At 40.9% G+C, this 13,631-nt stretch overlaps 1 protein-coding gene across 1 annotated transcript in view; it reads left to right on the plus strand.

The window, feature by feature from the left end:
* Positions 1 to 13,129, plus strand: part of LOC112246347 (ventricular zone-expressed PH domain-containing protein-like) — a 122,079-nt gene extending 108,950 nt beyond the window's left edge. Inside the window, 2 exon segments of the mRNA XM_042296438.1 lie at positions 11,165 to 11,218; positions 11,514 to 13,129. Coding sequence (XP_042152372.1) covers positions 11,165 to 11,218; positions 11,514 to 11,696 — 237 coding nt within the window. The 3' untranslated portion in view covers positions 11,697 to 13,129.
* The last annotated feature ends 502 nt before the right edge of the window (positions 13,130 to 13,631 follow it).

Below are 13,631 nucleotides of genomic sequence, written 5' to 3' on the forward strand. Positions count from 1 at the left end.
ATGTCCAGAAATTAACATGTGTTTGAATGAGAACCACAGGAATACAGAGGTAGCAATTCAAAATGGTCCTGCTTCTTGGCCAATTAAGTTACAAGACCATATTTAAAACATAAAGGCTATCAAATTCTTTATTCTTTATAACTAGCCAACAGTAAATCTTAAACCGTTCAAGCTAGAGACACCAAACCATATTTCACATGTTTAGGTTACTTTAACTTCAAATTCTTTCAAACTTTTATCAATTATAATTTAGATTTGCAAACATTTACATAAAATAAGTCACCAATAGTAACTCTTGAGCCGTTCAAGCAAGAGACACCAAACCAACTTTCACACGTTCAGGCTATACTTACTTCTAATTTCTTTAAAACTAGTATTAACTAGTAACTATGTTAATGTGCACAAATTAGCATAACATAACCCGCCAACAGTAACTCTTGAACCATTCAAGCTACATACACCAAACAAGCTTTCACATGTTCAAGCTATACTAACTTCAGATTTTTTTGTAACTTTTATAAACTAGAACCATATACATTTGCATAAAATAACTCACCAACATACATTTTTCGTCCGTTCAAGATTGATACAGCAAACCAACATTCCTATGTTCAGGCTATCCTAACTTTTCAGGTACATACTTGTTCAACTACGTACAGTGGCAAGAAAATGTATGTGAACCCTTTGGATTTACCTGGATTTCTGCATAAATTGGTCATAAACTTTGATCTGATCTTCATCTAAGTCACAACAATAGACAAACACAGTGTGCTTTAACTAATAACACACAAATTGTTGTATTTTTGTTGTCTATATTGAATACATCATTTAAACATTCTCAGTGTAGGTTGGGAAAAGTATGTGAACCCCTAGGCTAATAGCTTCTCCAAAAGCTAATTGGAGTCAGTAGTCAGCTAAACTGGAGTTTAATCAATGAGACGAGATTGGAGATGTTGGTTAGAGCTGCCTAGAGTGTTAGCTAAAGACTTGCAGAAATCTCTGGAACATGCTAACATCTCTGTTGACGAGTCTACGATACATAAAACACTAAACAAGATAGGTGTTCATGGGAGGACTCCATGGAAGAAGCCACTGCTGTCCAAAAAAACATTGCTGCACGTCTGAAGTTTGCAAAATAGCACCTTGATGTTCCACAGCACTACTGGAAAAATATTCTGTGGACAGAAAATATGAAAATACGCAGAAGAAAATACGTCTTCTGGAGTGGCCCAGTCAGAGTCCTGACCTCAACCCGATTGAGAGCAGTTCACACCAGACATCCCTAGAATATTGTTGAACTGAAACAGTTTTGTAAGGAGGAATGGTTCAAAATTCCTCCTGACAGAAAACGTTTGGTTGAGTGTATTGCTGCCAAAGGAGGGTCAACCAGTTATTAATTCCAAGGGTTCACATACTTTTTGCACCCTGTTTACACGGTGTGTTCAATAAAGACATGAAAACGTATATTTGTTTGTGTATTATTAGTTTAAGAAGAATGTGTTTGTTTACTGTTGTGACTTAGATGAAGATAAGATACATTTTTATGACCAATTTATGCAGAAATCCAGGTAATTTCAATTCGCATACCTTTTCTTGCCACTGTATAACCATTGTAGACACTACCTTTGACTAGTAACCGAAAGGTTGCAAGTTCGAATCCCCGAGCTGACAAGGTACAAATCTGTCGTTCTGCCCCTGAACAGGCAGTTAACCCACTGTTCCTAAGCCGTCATTGAAAATAAGAATTTGTTCTTAACTGACTTGCCTCGTAAAAAAAAACATACATACTTTAAAACTGCTTTGCATTAAATAGTCAAGAAAAACTTTTTAAAACTTCTACCACAAAAATACTTTTATAGAGGTAAATCAAGTCCCACCAATTGTACTTCATGTACAATTACCATCTAGTTGTTCAAGTCAAATTTACCCTCGGGACAATAGAGTATATCACATCATATACACAGGGGGCAGAAATATATTTTAGACAGAAATATGCCTCCCCATATCCTGACAGCACTGTTAGTCACTGGACTCCCTGTCCTTATGTGTTTTCCTATTCTACTTTTTCTTTTTCTTCTTAATTGAATCATGATGTGATGTTGGGTGAAACAAGGTCTAACGTCACTCTGGGGAATCCACTAGAGATGACTGTAATAACTTTACAGTCTTGAGCCTTGGGAGACGCCCAAGGTCAGATTATGATGCTGCAACTTCTTGAGTCATTCTTCCCTTTAATAACTATGTATGAAAATCGACACTCAGAAGTAGCAGCAAAAAAAACAAATGAAAACCAGAGAAGGAAGGAGATGATACTGGCAGTGTGTGCGTGTGCGTGTGTGTGTGTGTGTGTGTGTGAAGATGGGGAGACCACTGTGTTTTAACGATACAAATCGCTCCAACTAATTAGTGTTTGATTCTGACTTACTTTGAGGCCTTAACTTGGTGTAAGGTCATTGGACTTTACGGCAGAAATAATTATTGTGCAAAGAAAAAAAGTGTTGCCTTTGAGAGAACGAGGCCGTAAAACAACGTGTTGAGGTCACGTAGTCATCAGAAAGCCCATGAGTCATCACCATGTGCCAAACAAAGCGAAACACTCAACTTTATTACATTGAAAAACAAATACAGTATTCATTCAACTTCAGCCACAATGTAATTAGATCTGTTTTATTGTGCAGTTGGTGTGTGTGTAGTGTTGGTGTGTGTATATCATTGAGCAGGGATTAGATGAGAGACCTTATTGTTAGTCAATGCCATGTTGTTGTTGTTGAGAGAAAGAGAGAGGGAGAAAGAGATGCGTCAACAGCAACCTTGGGAAAATCATGAACAGTAGACTCATACATTTCCTCAGTGAAAACAATGTACTCAGCCAATATCAAATTAGCTTTTTTACCAAATTACTGTAAAACAGACCACTTATTCACCCTGCACACTCTAATTGACAAACAAACGCAAAGTCTTCTCATGCTTTGTTGATTTCAAAAAAGCTTTTTACTCAATTTGGCATGAGGGTCTGCTATACAAATGGATGGAAAGTGGTACATCTCAGTAAGTAGAAAATAATGGTGTTCCTAAAAAGGTCCAGTTGCCACAAATACAGATTCCATCTAGACACCGTTGCCCTAGAGCAGTGGTTCCCAAACATTCTATAGTCCCGTACCCCTTCAAACATTCAACTTCCAGCTGTACCCCCTATAGCACCAGAGTCAGCACACTCTCAAATGTTATTTTTTTGCCACCATTGTAAGCCTGCCACACAGAGCAAACTAGAATGCTATTTGGCCCTAAACAGAGATTACACAGTGGCAGAATACCTGACCACTGTGACTGACCCAAATTTAAGGAAAGTTTTGACTATGTACAGACTCAGTGAGCATAACCTCGCTATTGAGAGAGGCCGTCGAAGGCAGACCTGGCTCTCAAGAGAAGACAGGCTATGTGCACACTGCCCACAAAAGGAGGTGGAAACTGAGCTGCACTTCTTAATCTCCTGCCCAATCCAATGTATGACCATATTAGAGACAAATATTTCCCTCAGATTACACAGACCCACAAACAATTCGAAAACAATCCCAATTTTGATAAACTCCCATATCTATCTGGGTGAAATACCATAATGTGCCATCACAGCAGCAATATTTGTTGCCACATGAAAAGGGCAATTAGTGAAGAACAAACACCATTTTAAAATTTTAAAACTCATAATTATGTTTCTTTATTTTCCCTTTTGTACTTTAACTATTTGCACATGATACGACATTTGTAATGTCTATTATTTTGGAACTGTTGTGAGTGTAATGTTTACTGTTAATTTTTATTGTGTATTTCGCTTTTGTTTATTTTCTAGTTCACTTGCTTAGGCATTGTTAACATGTGTTTCCCGTGGAGGGAGAGAGGGAGAGTTCTGAGGACTTTCCCACCAGCCTTTGACAAACATCTTTAGATGGTTGAAAGGATAAGTGAAATTGAAGTCTCTTGCCCAAGACAATATTCTTTGTATTGTCACCAGCAATTCCCTCTCACCACATGTCATGCTGGTATAAGTAGATTCGGGGGACAGGCGCAGGAATGCGTAATATTTTTTTTAATTAAGCCCAAATTACGGCGTGCTGTGTAAAGGCACGGGGACGAAGACCGAACGAACTCGTAACAAAACACAGGGTTGAAACAAAAAAAAAAAGTGTGAAGAGTACCTCGAATAAATAACACAAGCGCACAATGATTAACACACGGGACAAGATCCGTAATCATCTACGCAATTCACAAGGGCACGAACGCCAAAACAACACAGCACAGGTACTCACACCACCAACGGACATTGTAACAATAATCGACAGCACCATAGTGAAGAAAGGGCACATATATACAAATACAATGAGTGGGAATAGGGGCCAGATGTGCGTAATGAAAGTTCCGGAGGGATCCGTGACACAACAGCTGTTTAAAGCCACAAATTGGACCTCCTCTTTGTCTCTTGTTTTCTGAGCTCAATCTTGAATCAGTTCCAAATCAACCCATAACTTAGACAACTAACCTATTCCCCTTATGTATACCACTAACCCATACCACTAACCCATACCACTAACCTATACCACTAACCCATACCACTAACCCATACCACTAACCCATACCACTAACCCATACCACTAACCTATACCACTAACCCATACCCTTAACCTATACCACTAACCTATACCACTAACCCATACCCTTAACCTATACCACCAACCCATACCCTTAACCTATACCACTAACCTATACCACTAACCCATACCCTTAACCTATACCACTAACCTATACCACTAACCCATACCCTTAACCTATACCACTAACCCATACCCTTAACCTATACCACTAACCCATACCCTTAACCTATACCACTAACCCATACCCTTAACCTATACCACTAACCTATACCACTAACCCATACCCTTAACCTATACCACTAACCTATACCACTAACCCATACCCTTAACCTATACCACTAACCCATACCACTAACCTATACCACTAACCCATACCCTTAACCTATACCACTAACCACTAACACATACCCTTAACCTATACCACTAACCCATACCACTAGCCTATACCACTAACCTATACCACTAACCCATACCCTTAACCTATACCACTAACCCATACCCTTAACCTATACCACTAACCTATACCACTAACCTATACCACTAACCTATACCACTAACCCATACCACTAACCCATACCCTTAACCCATACCACTAACCCATACCCTTAACCTATACCACTAACCTATACCACTAACCCATACCCTTAACCCATACCCTTAACCTATACCCTTAACCTATACCACTAACCTATACCCTTAACCTATACCACTAACCCATACCCTTAACCTATACCACTAACCCATACCACTAGCCTATACCACTAACCTATACCACTAACCCATACCCTTAACCTATACCACTAACCCATACCCTTAACCTATACCACTAACCCATACCCTTAACCTATACCACTAACCCATACCCTTAACCTATACCACTAACCCATACCCTTAACCTTTACCCCAAGGCACTTCTGTCGGTGTAGAGTGAGAGATGTGAGACAAGCTCATAATAAGTCACCTCAGAACAACCCCACCTGGATGATTATTCATGTACTTTGTGCACCGCTGCATTTCCCCTAACCGTTTCCCCAAAGCCTTAGGACACACGCAATAGGAACTAGGGGAGTGGCAAGAGGAGTACATTGACTTCTCCTTCAATCTGTGTGAATACATGAGCAGCTTAACCACTGTAGCTAACAGAAGATAGACCCTCCACACAGACGTTAGCCAGACCCTCACACACACAACACACGCACACACAGACAGGCTACAGAACTATAGCCGGCCGGGGGGTGAGGGGGCTCTTAGAATGTGGGTATAGGTCTATGGAGAATAGCATCTAGCTGGTCCCTCGCCAATGGTCCATAAGGATATGGCTGTGGTGTATCACACACAGATACAGTGCCTTGCGAAAGTATTCGGCCCCCTTGAACTTTGCGACCTTTTGCCACATTTCAGGCTTCAAACATAAAGATATAAAACTGTATTTTTTTGTGAAGAATCAACAACAAGTGGGACAAAATCATGAAGTGGAACGACATTTATTGGATATTTCAAACTTTTTTAACAAATCAAAAACTAAAAAATTGGGCGTGCAAAATTATTCAGCCCCTTTACTTTCAGTGCAGCAAACTCTCTCCAGAAGTTCAGTGAGGATCTCTGAATGATCCAATGTTGACCTAAATGACTAATGATGATAAATACAATCCACCTGTGTGTAATCAAGTCTCCGTATAAATGCACCTGCACTGTGATAGTCTCAGAGGTCCGTTAAAAGCGCAGAGAGCATCATGAAGAACAAGGAACACACCAGGCAGGTCCGAGATACTGTTGTGAAGAAGTTTAAAGCCGGATTTGGATACAAAAAGATTTCCCAAGCTTTAAACATCCCAAGGAGCACTGTGCAAGCGATAATATTGAAATGGAAGGAGTATCAGACCACTGCAAATCTACCAAGACCTGGCCGTCCCTCTAAACTTTCAGCTCATACAAGGAGAAGACTGATCAGAGATGCAGCCAAGAGGCCAATGATCACTCTGGATGAACTGCAGAGATCTACAGCTGAGGTGGGAGACTCTGTCCATAGGACAACAATCAGTCGTATATTGCACAAATCTGGCCTTTATGGAAGAGTGGCAAGAAGAAAGCCATTTCTTAAAGATATCCATAAAAAGTGTTGTTTAAAGTTTGCCACAAGCCACCTGGGAGACACACCAAACATGTGGAAGAAGGTGCTCTGGTCAGATGAATCCAAAATGGAACTTTTTGGCAACAATGCAAAACGTTATGTTTGGCGTAAAAGCAACACAGCTCATCACCCTGAACACACCATCCCCACTGTCAAACATGGTGGTGGCAGCATCATGGTTTGGGCCTGCTTTTCTTCAGCAGGGACAGGGAAGATGGTTAAAATTGATGGGAAGATGGATGAAGCCAAATACAGGACCATTCTGGAAGAAAACCTGATGGAGTCTGCAAAAGACCTGAGACTGGGATGGAGATTTGTCTTCCAACAAGACAATGATCCAAAACATAAAGCAAAATCTACAATGGAATGGTTCAAAAATAAACATATCCATGTGTTAGAATGGCCAAGTCAAAGTCCAGACCTGAATCCAATCGAGAATCTGTGGAAAGAACTGAAAACTGCTGTTCACAAATGCTCTCCATCCAACCTCACTGAGCTCGAGCTGTTTTGCAAGGAGGAATGGGAAAGAATTTCAGTCTCTCGATGTGCAAAACTGATAGAGACATACCCCAAGCGACTTACAGCTGTAATCGCAGCAAAAGGTGGCGCTACAAAGTATTAACTTAAGGGGGCTGAATAATTTTGCACGCCCAATTTTTCAGTTTTTGATTTGTTAAAAAAGTTTGAAATATCCAATAAATGTCGTTCCACTTCATGATTGTGTGCCACTTGTTGTTGATTCTTCACAAAAAAATACAGTTTTATATCTTTGTTTGAAGCCTGAAATGTGGCAAAAGGTCGCAAAGTTCAAGGGGGCCGAATACTTTCGCAAGGCACTGTACACACACACACACACACACACGCGCGCATGCACACACACACACATTCCAGAGTCATCCTGACGTGTGAGATGGGAGATAAGTGTATTACACGAGTCAGAGAGATGTAGTGGTCTTAAGGGGTAGAGCATTAGAGACCGTGCTTATGGGCTCTAGGATTTCATTTCCTCCCTTCTATAAGGACCAAGACAATAAAACACCCTCTTGTCTTACTGCATACCTGAGCAGCTTAGTGCAGTAAATCTTTGCAAGAGCACCATAAAAGTTGATGTTTTGCGCTAACGTACTGTTGTTACAAACCCTAGCAAACTTTTATTTTGTCGCTGAAATATGTGGAATTAAACAACAGGTTGTCTACAACAGGTTGTCTACAACAGCCGCATGGCAGCTGTTCAACAGTTAAACATGTCAGTTTCACAATGTTTTATGTTAATATTATAAATGTGCCTCAGGGTGTAACGGTACAGCGTCAATGTGGAGGCTATATACAGGGTGTAACGGTACAGCGTCAATGTGGAGGCTATATACAGGGTGTAACGGTACAGCGTCAACACTTAAACCCTGGCAGGGTTTAAGTGTGTCAGAAAAATGCCATTCATCATGAGTAGGGGTGATAGGTAAACACCATCAACAACCCCCCTCACTTTTACGCTGCTGCTACTGTCTGTTATTATCTATGCATAATCACTTTAATAACTCTACCTATATGTACGTATTACCTCAACTAACCGGTGCCTCCGCACATTGACTCTGAACTGTTACACATTGTATATAGCCTCCACATTGACTCTGAACCGTTACACCCTGTATATGGCCTCCACATTGACTCTGTACTGGTACACCCTGTATATAGCCTCCACATTGACTCTGTACAGGTACCCCCTGTATATAGCCTCCACATTGACTCTGAACAGTTACACCCTGTATATGGCCTCCACATTGACTCTGTACCGGTACACCCTGTATATAGCCTCCACATTGACTCTGTACCGATACACCCTGTATATAGCCTCCACATTGACTCTGAACCGTTACACCCTGTATATAGCCTCCACATTGACTCTGAACCGTTACACCCTGTATATAGTCTCCACATTGACTCTGTACTGGTACACCCTGTATATAGCCTCCACATTGACTCTGTACAGGTACCCCCTGTATATAGCCTCCACATTGACTCTGTACTGGTACACCCTGTATATAGCCTCCACATTGACTCTGTACAGGTACCCCCTGTATATAGCCTCCACATTGACTCTGAACAGTTACACCCTGTATATAGCCTCCACATTGACTCTGTACCGGTACCCCCTGTATATAGCCTCCACATTGACTCTGTACCGTTCACCCTGTATATAGCCTCCACATTGACTCTGAACAGGTACCCCCTGTATATAGCCTCCACATTGACTCTGAACAGGTACCCCCTGTATATAGCCTCCACATTGACTCTGTACTGGTACCCCCTGTATATAACCTCCACATTGACTCTGAACAGGTACCCCCTGTATATGGCCTTGCTATTGTTATTATACGGCTCCTCTTTAATTATTTGTTACTTTTATTTTTTCTTAAAACAGCAGTGTTGGTTTGTAAGGGCTTGTAAGTAAGCATTTCACTGTAGTCGGTGCATGTGGCTGTAGTCGGTGTAGTAGGTGTTGTAGTCGGTGCATGTGGCTGTAGTCTGTGTTGTAGTCGGTGCATGTGGCTGTAGTCGGTGCATGTGGCTGTAGTCGGTGTAGTAGGTGTTGTAGTCGGTGCATGTGGCTGTAGTCGGTGTAGTAGGTGTTGTAGTCGGTGCATGTGGCTGTAGTCGGTGCATGTGGCTGTAGTCGGTGTAGTAGGTGTTGTAGTCGGTGCATGTGGCTGTAGTCGGTGCATGTGGCTGTAGTCAGTGTAGTAGGTGTTGTAGTCGGTGCATGTGGCTATAGTCGGTGCATGTGGCTGTAGTAGGTGCTGTAGTCGGTGCATGTGGCTGTAGTCGGTGTAGTAGTCAGTGCATGTGGCTGTGGTCAGTGTAGTCTGTGTTGTAATCGGTGCATGTGGCTGTAGTCAGTGTAGTCTGTGTTGTAGTCGGTGCATGTGGCTGTAGTCGGTGCATGTGGCTGTAGTCGGAGTTGTAGTCGGTGCATGTGGCTGTAGTCGGTGTAGTAGGTGTTGTAGTCGGTGCATGTGGCTGTAGTCGGTGTAGTAGGTGTTGTAGTCGGTGCATGTGGCTGTAGTCAGTGCATGTGGCTGTAGTCGGAGTTGTAGTCGGTGCATGTGGCTGTAGTCGGTGTAGTAGGTGTTGTAGTCGGTGCATGTGGCTGTAGTCGGTGTAGTAGGTGTTGTAGTCGGTGCATGTGGCTGTAGTCAGTGCATGTGGCTGTAGTCAGTGTAGTCGGTGTTGTAGTCGGTGCATGTGGCTAATTTAAATTTGATTTGATTCATCATGTGTAGTGGTGATAGTTCTTTGTTTTATTTAACCTTAATTTAACCAGGCAAGTCAGTAAAGAACAAATTCTTATTTTCAATGACGGCCTACCAAAAGGCAAAAGCCCTCATGCGGGGACGGGGGCTGGGATTAAAAATAAAAATATAGGACAAAACACACATCACGACAAGAGAGACACCACAACACTACATAAAGAGAGACCTAAGACAACAACATAGCAAGGCAGCAACACATGACAACACAGCATGGTAGCAACACATGACAACAACATGGTAGCAACACAACATGGCAGCAGCACAACATGGTAGCGGCACAAAACATGGTACATACATTATTCGGGCACAGACAACAGCAAAGGGCAAGAAGGTAGAGACAACAATGCATCACTCAAAGCAGCCACAACTGTCAGTAAGACTGTTCATGATTGAGTCTTTGAGTGAAGAGACTGAGATAAAACTGTCCAGTTTGAGTGTTTGTTGCAGCTCGTTCCAGTCGCTAGCTGCAGCGAACTGAAAAGAGGAGCGATTCAGAGATGTCTGTGCTTTGGGGACCATTAACAGAATGTGACTGGCAGAACGGGTGTTGTATGTGGAGGATGCAGTAGATCTCAGATAGGGGGGAGTGAGGCCTAAGAGGGTTTTATAAATAAGCATCAACCAGTGGGTCTTGCGACGGGTATACAGAGATGACCAGTTTACAGAGGAGTATAGAGTGCAGTGATGTGTCCTATAAGGAACATTGGTGACAAATCTGATGGCCGAATGGTAAAGAACATCTAGCCGCTCGAGAGCAACTTTACCTGCCAATCTATAAATGACATCTCCGTAATCTAACATGGGTAGGATGGTCATATGAATCAGGGTTAGTTTGGCAGCTGGGGTGAAAGAGGAGCGATTACGATAGAGGAAACCAAGTCTAGATTTAACTTTAGCCTGCAGCTTTGATATGTGCTGAGAGAAGGACAGTGTACCGGTGTAGTGGTGATAGTGAAACGACATCAATAGAATTGGATTGCTGCTCCAAAAGTGTGCATTTATAACTATTTATTAATGTTTAACTAGAATCTCTCCAAGTTGCTGAAAGGTTTATCTCTGGCCTGTCTTGTCTACTACAGAAGGATGAGCTAGACGACAGCACCATCGAGCTGAGCAAAGTGCAGAGCATCAAGGTGGGTGAACTTCCAAGTCCATTCATGTAACAACAATTCCATTCATACCCTTTGTCCACTTCTGATAACCCTCTCTCCTGTCTGTCTGTCTGTCTGTCTGTCTGTCTGTCTGTCTGTCTGTCTGTCTGTCTGTCTGTCTGTCTGTCTGTCTGTCTGTCTGTCTGTCTGTCTGTCTGTCTGTCTGTCTGTCATTGTCTGTCTGTCATTGTCTGTCTGTCATTGTCTGTCTGTCATTGTCTGTCTGTCATTGTCTGTCTGTCATTGTCTGTCTGTCATTGTCTGTCTGTCTGTCTAGGTGGTGGCTAAGAAGCGACGTGAGCGGGGTCTCCCTCGGGCCTTTGAGATCTTCACGGACAGTAAAACATACGTCCTGAAGGCTCGTGATGAGAAGCATGCTGAGGAGTGGCTCCAGTGTATTAATGTTGCCGTGGCCCAGGCCAGAGAGAGAGAGAACAGAGAGGCCACCACCTACCTGTGACCTGGAAGATATTCTACTGTGACCCGTTCCTGACCCAGAAACACAACATACAGCCCCGCACTACTGTACCATCTACTAACAACAGCTGTGATGTCCACTGTTTCTGGTCACCTGACAGCTGTGGGGCAGCGAAGACTGATATCCAGACATCATTACCAGAATTTTGTCAAACACTTATATAGGGTATTGTTTCAGTATTTACAGCAATAAGGATCTTACTAGCAATATGGACCTTCTATTTCCAGCAATAACAATCTACATAGTAAACCTAGCAATAAGAGCTCAATATGAACAGCATGAGAACTATCTTGGCCCAGACAGTGAAGACGAAAACCCCCTAATAGATAGCATATGAGAGCGTTCTACAGCAAACAAACAGATTTACTGTTATTAGCATTTAGCAGTATAATTTATTAATAAACCGTCATTTAGCAGTATAATGTATTAATATACCGTCATTTAGCAGTACAATTTATGAATATACCGTCATTTAGCAGTATAATGTATTAATATACCGTCATTTAGCAGTATAATGTATTAATATACTGTCATTTAGCAGTATAATGTATTAATATACCGTCATTTAGCAGTATAATTTATTAATAAACCGTCATTTAGCAGTATAATGTATTAATATACCGTCATTTAGCAGTATAATTTATTAATAAACCGTCATTTAGCAGTATAATGTATTAATATACCGTCATTTAGCAGTATAATGTATTAATATACCGTCATTTAGCAGTATAATTTATTAATAAACCGTCATTTAGCAGTATAATGTATTAATATACCGTCATTTAGCAGTATAATTTATTAATAAACCGTCATTTAGCAGTATAATGTATTAATATACCGTCATTTAGCAGTATAATTTATTAATAAACCGTCATTTAGCAGTATAATGTATTAATATACCGTCATTTAGCAGTATAATTTATTAATAAACCGTCATTTAGCAGTATAATGTATTAATATACCGTCATTTAGCAGTATAATTTATTAATAAACCGTCATTTAGCAGTATAATTTATTAATAAACCGTCATTTAGCAGTATAATGTATTAATATACCGTCATTTAGCAGTATAATTTATTAATAAACCGTCATTTAGCAGTATAATGTATTAATATACCGTCATTTAGCAGTATAATGTATTAATATACCGTCATTTAGCAGTATAATGTATTAATATACCATCATTTAAAAAGGACCCAGTGGGGTAATATAGTGAGCTACAAAAGTATTGAGAAAGTTAGACGCACCAATATCATACCTCCAAGAGGTATGCTAACCTTTCACCATTACAATTACAGGGGAGATTAGCATTTTTTGGCGGGGGTATGATATTTGTGCATCTGTGACTTGCTCACTCATCATTATTCACGATTCATTCAGGATTATCCGTAATCATGGTAACATCCACATTAATGTAGATGTGTTTAGAAACATATTATATTCTTATTTACAATAAAAGTGACTCCAAAATGACACAATACATTATTTACCATTCATTTCTATTGGGCACAAAATTATCTGAAACACAACCAAAACTAACAGAAAATGTATCTAACCAATTGGTAGAGTCACAAGCTTGTTGGGACCAAATGCTTAACTTTTTACTACTTTAATAATTTCTAAACGGTTCATCCGATATGGATGAAAATACCCTCAATTGAAAGCTGACAACCTGCACGTTAATCTCATAGTCATTGTATCATTTCAAATTCAAAGCGCTGGAGTACAGAGCCAAAACAACCCGAAAATGTGTCACTGTCCCAATATGTTTGGCGCTCATTGTATGTCATAGTTCATAAATGAACAGACTAGTCCTCTGGAGGTCTTAGCAGAGGCTCAGAACAACAGTGGGTGATATGGACCACACTGCTGGGGGCTTTATAACTACGGTTTCCCTCTAGGACACGCTCTTCTATG

The sequence above is a fragment of the Oncorhynchus tshawytscha genome, linkage group LG13, assembly GCF_018296145.1.
Source record: "Oncorhynchus tshawytscha isolate Ot180627B linkage group LG13, Otsh_v2.0, whole genome shotgun sequence".
In the NCBI taxonomy this organism is placed as follows: Eukaryota; Metazoa; Chordata; class Actinopteri; order Salmoniformes; family Salmonidae; genus Oncorhynchus; species Oncorhynchus tshawytscha.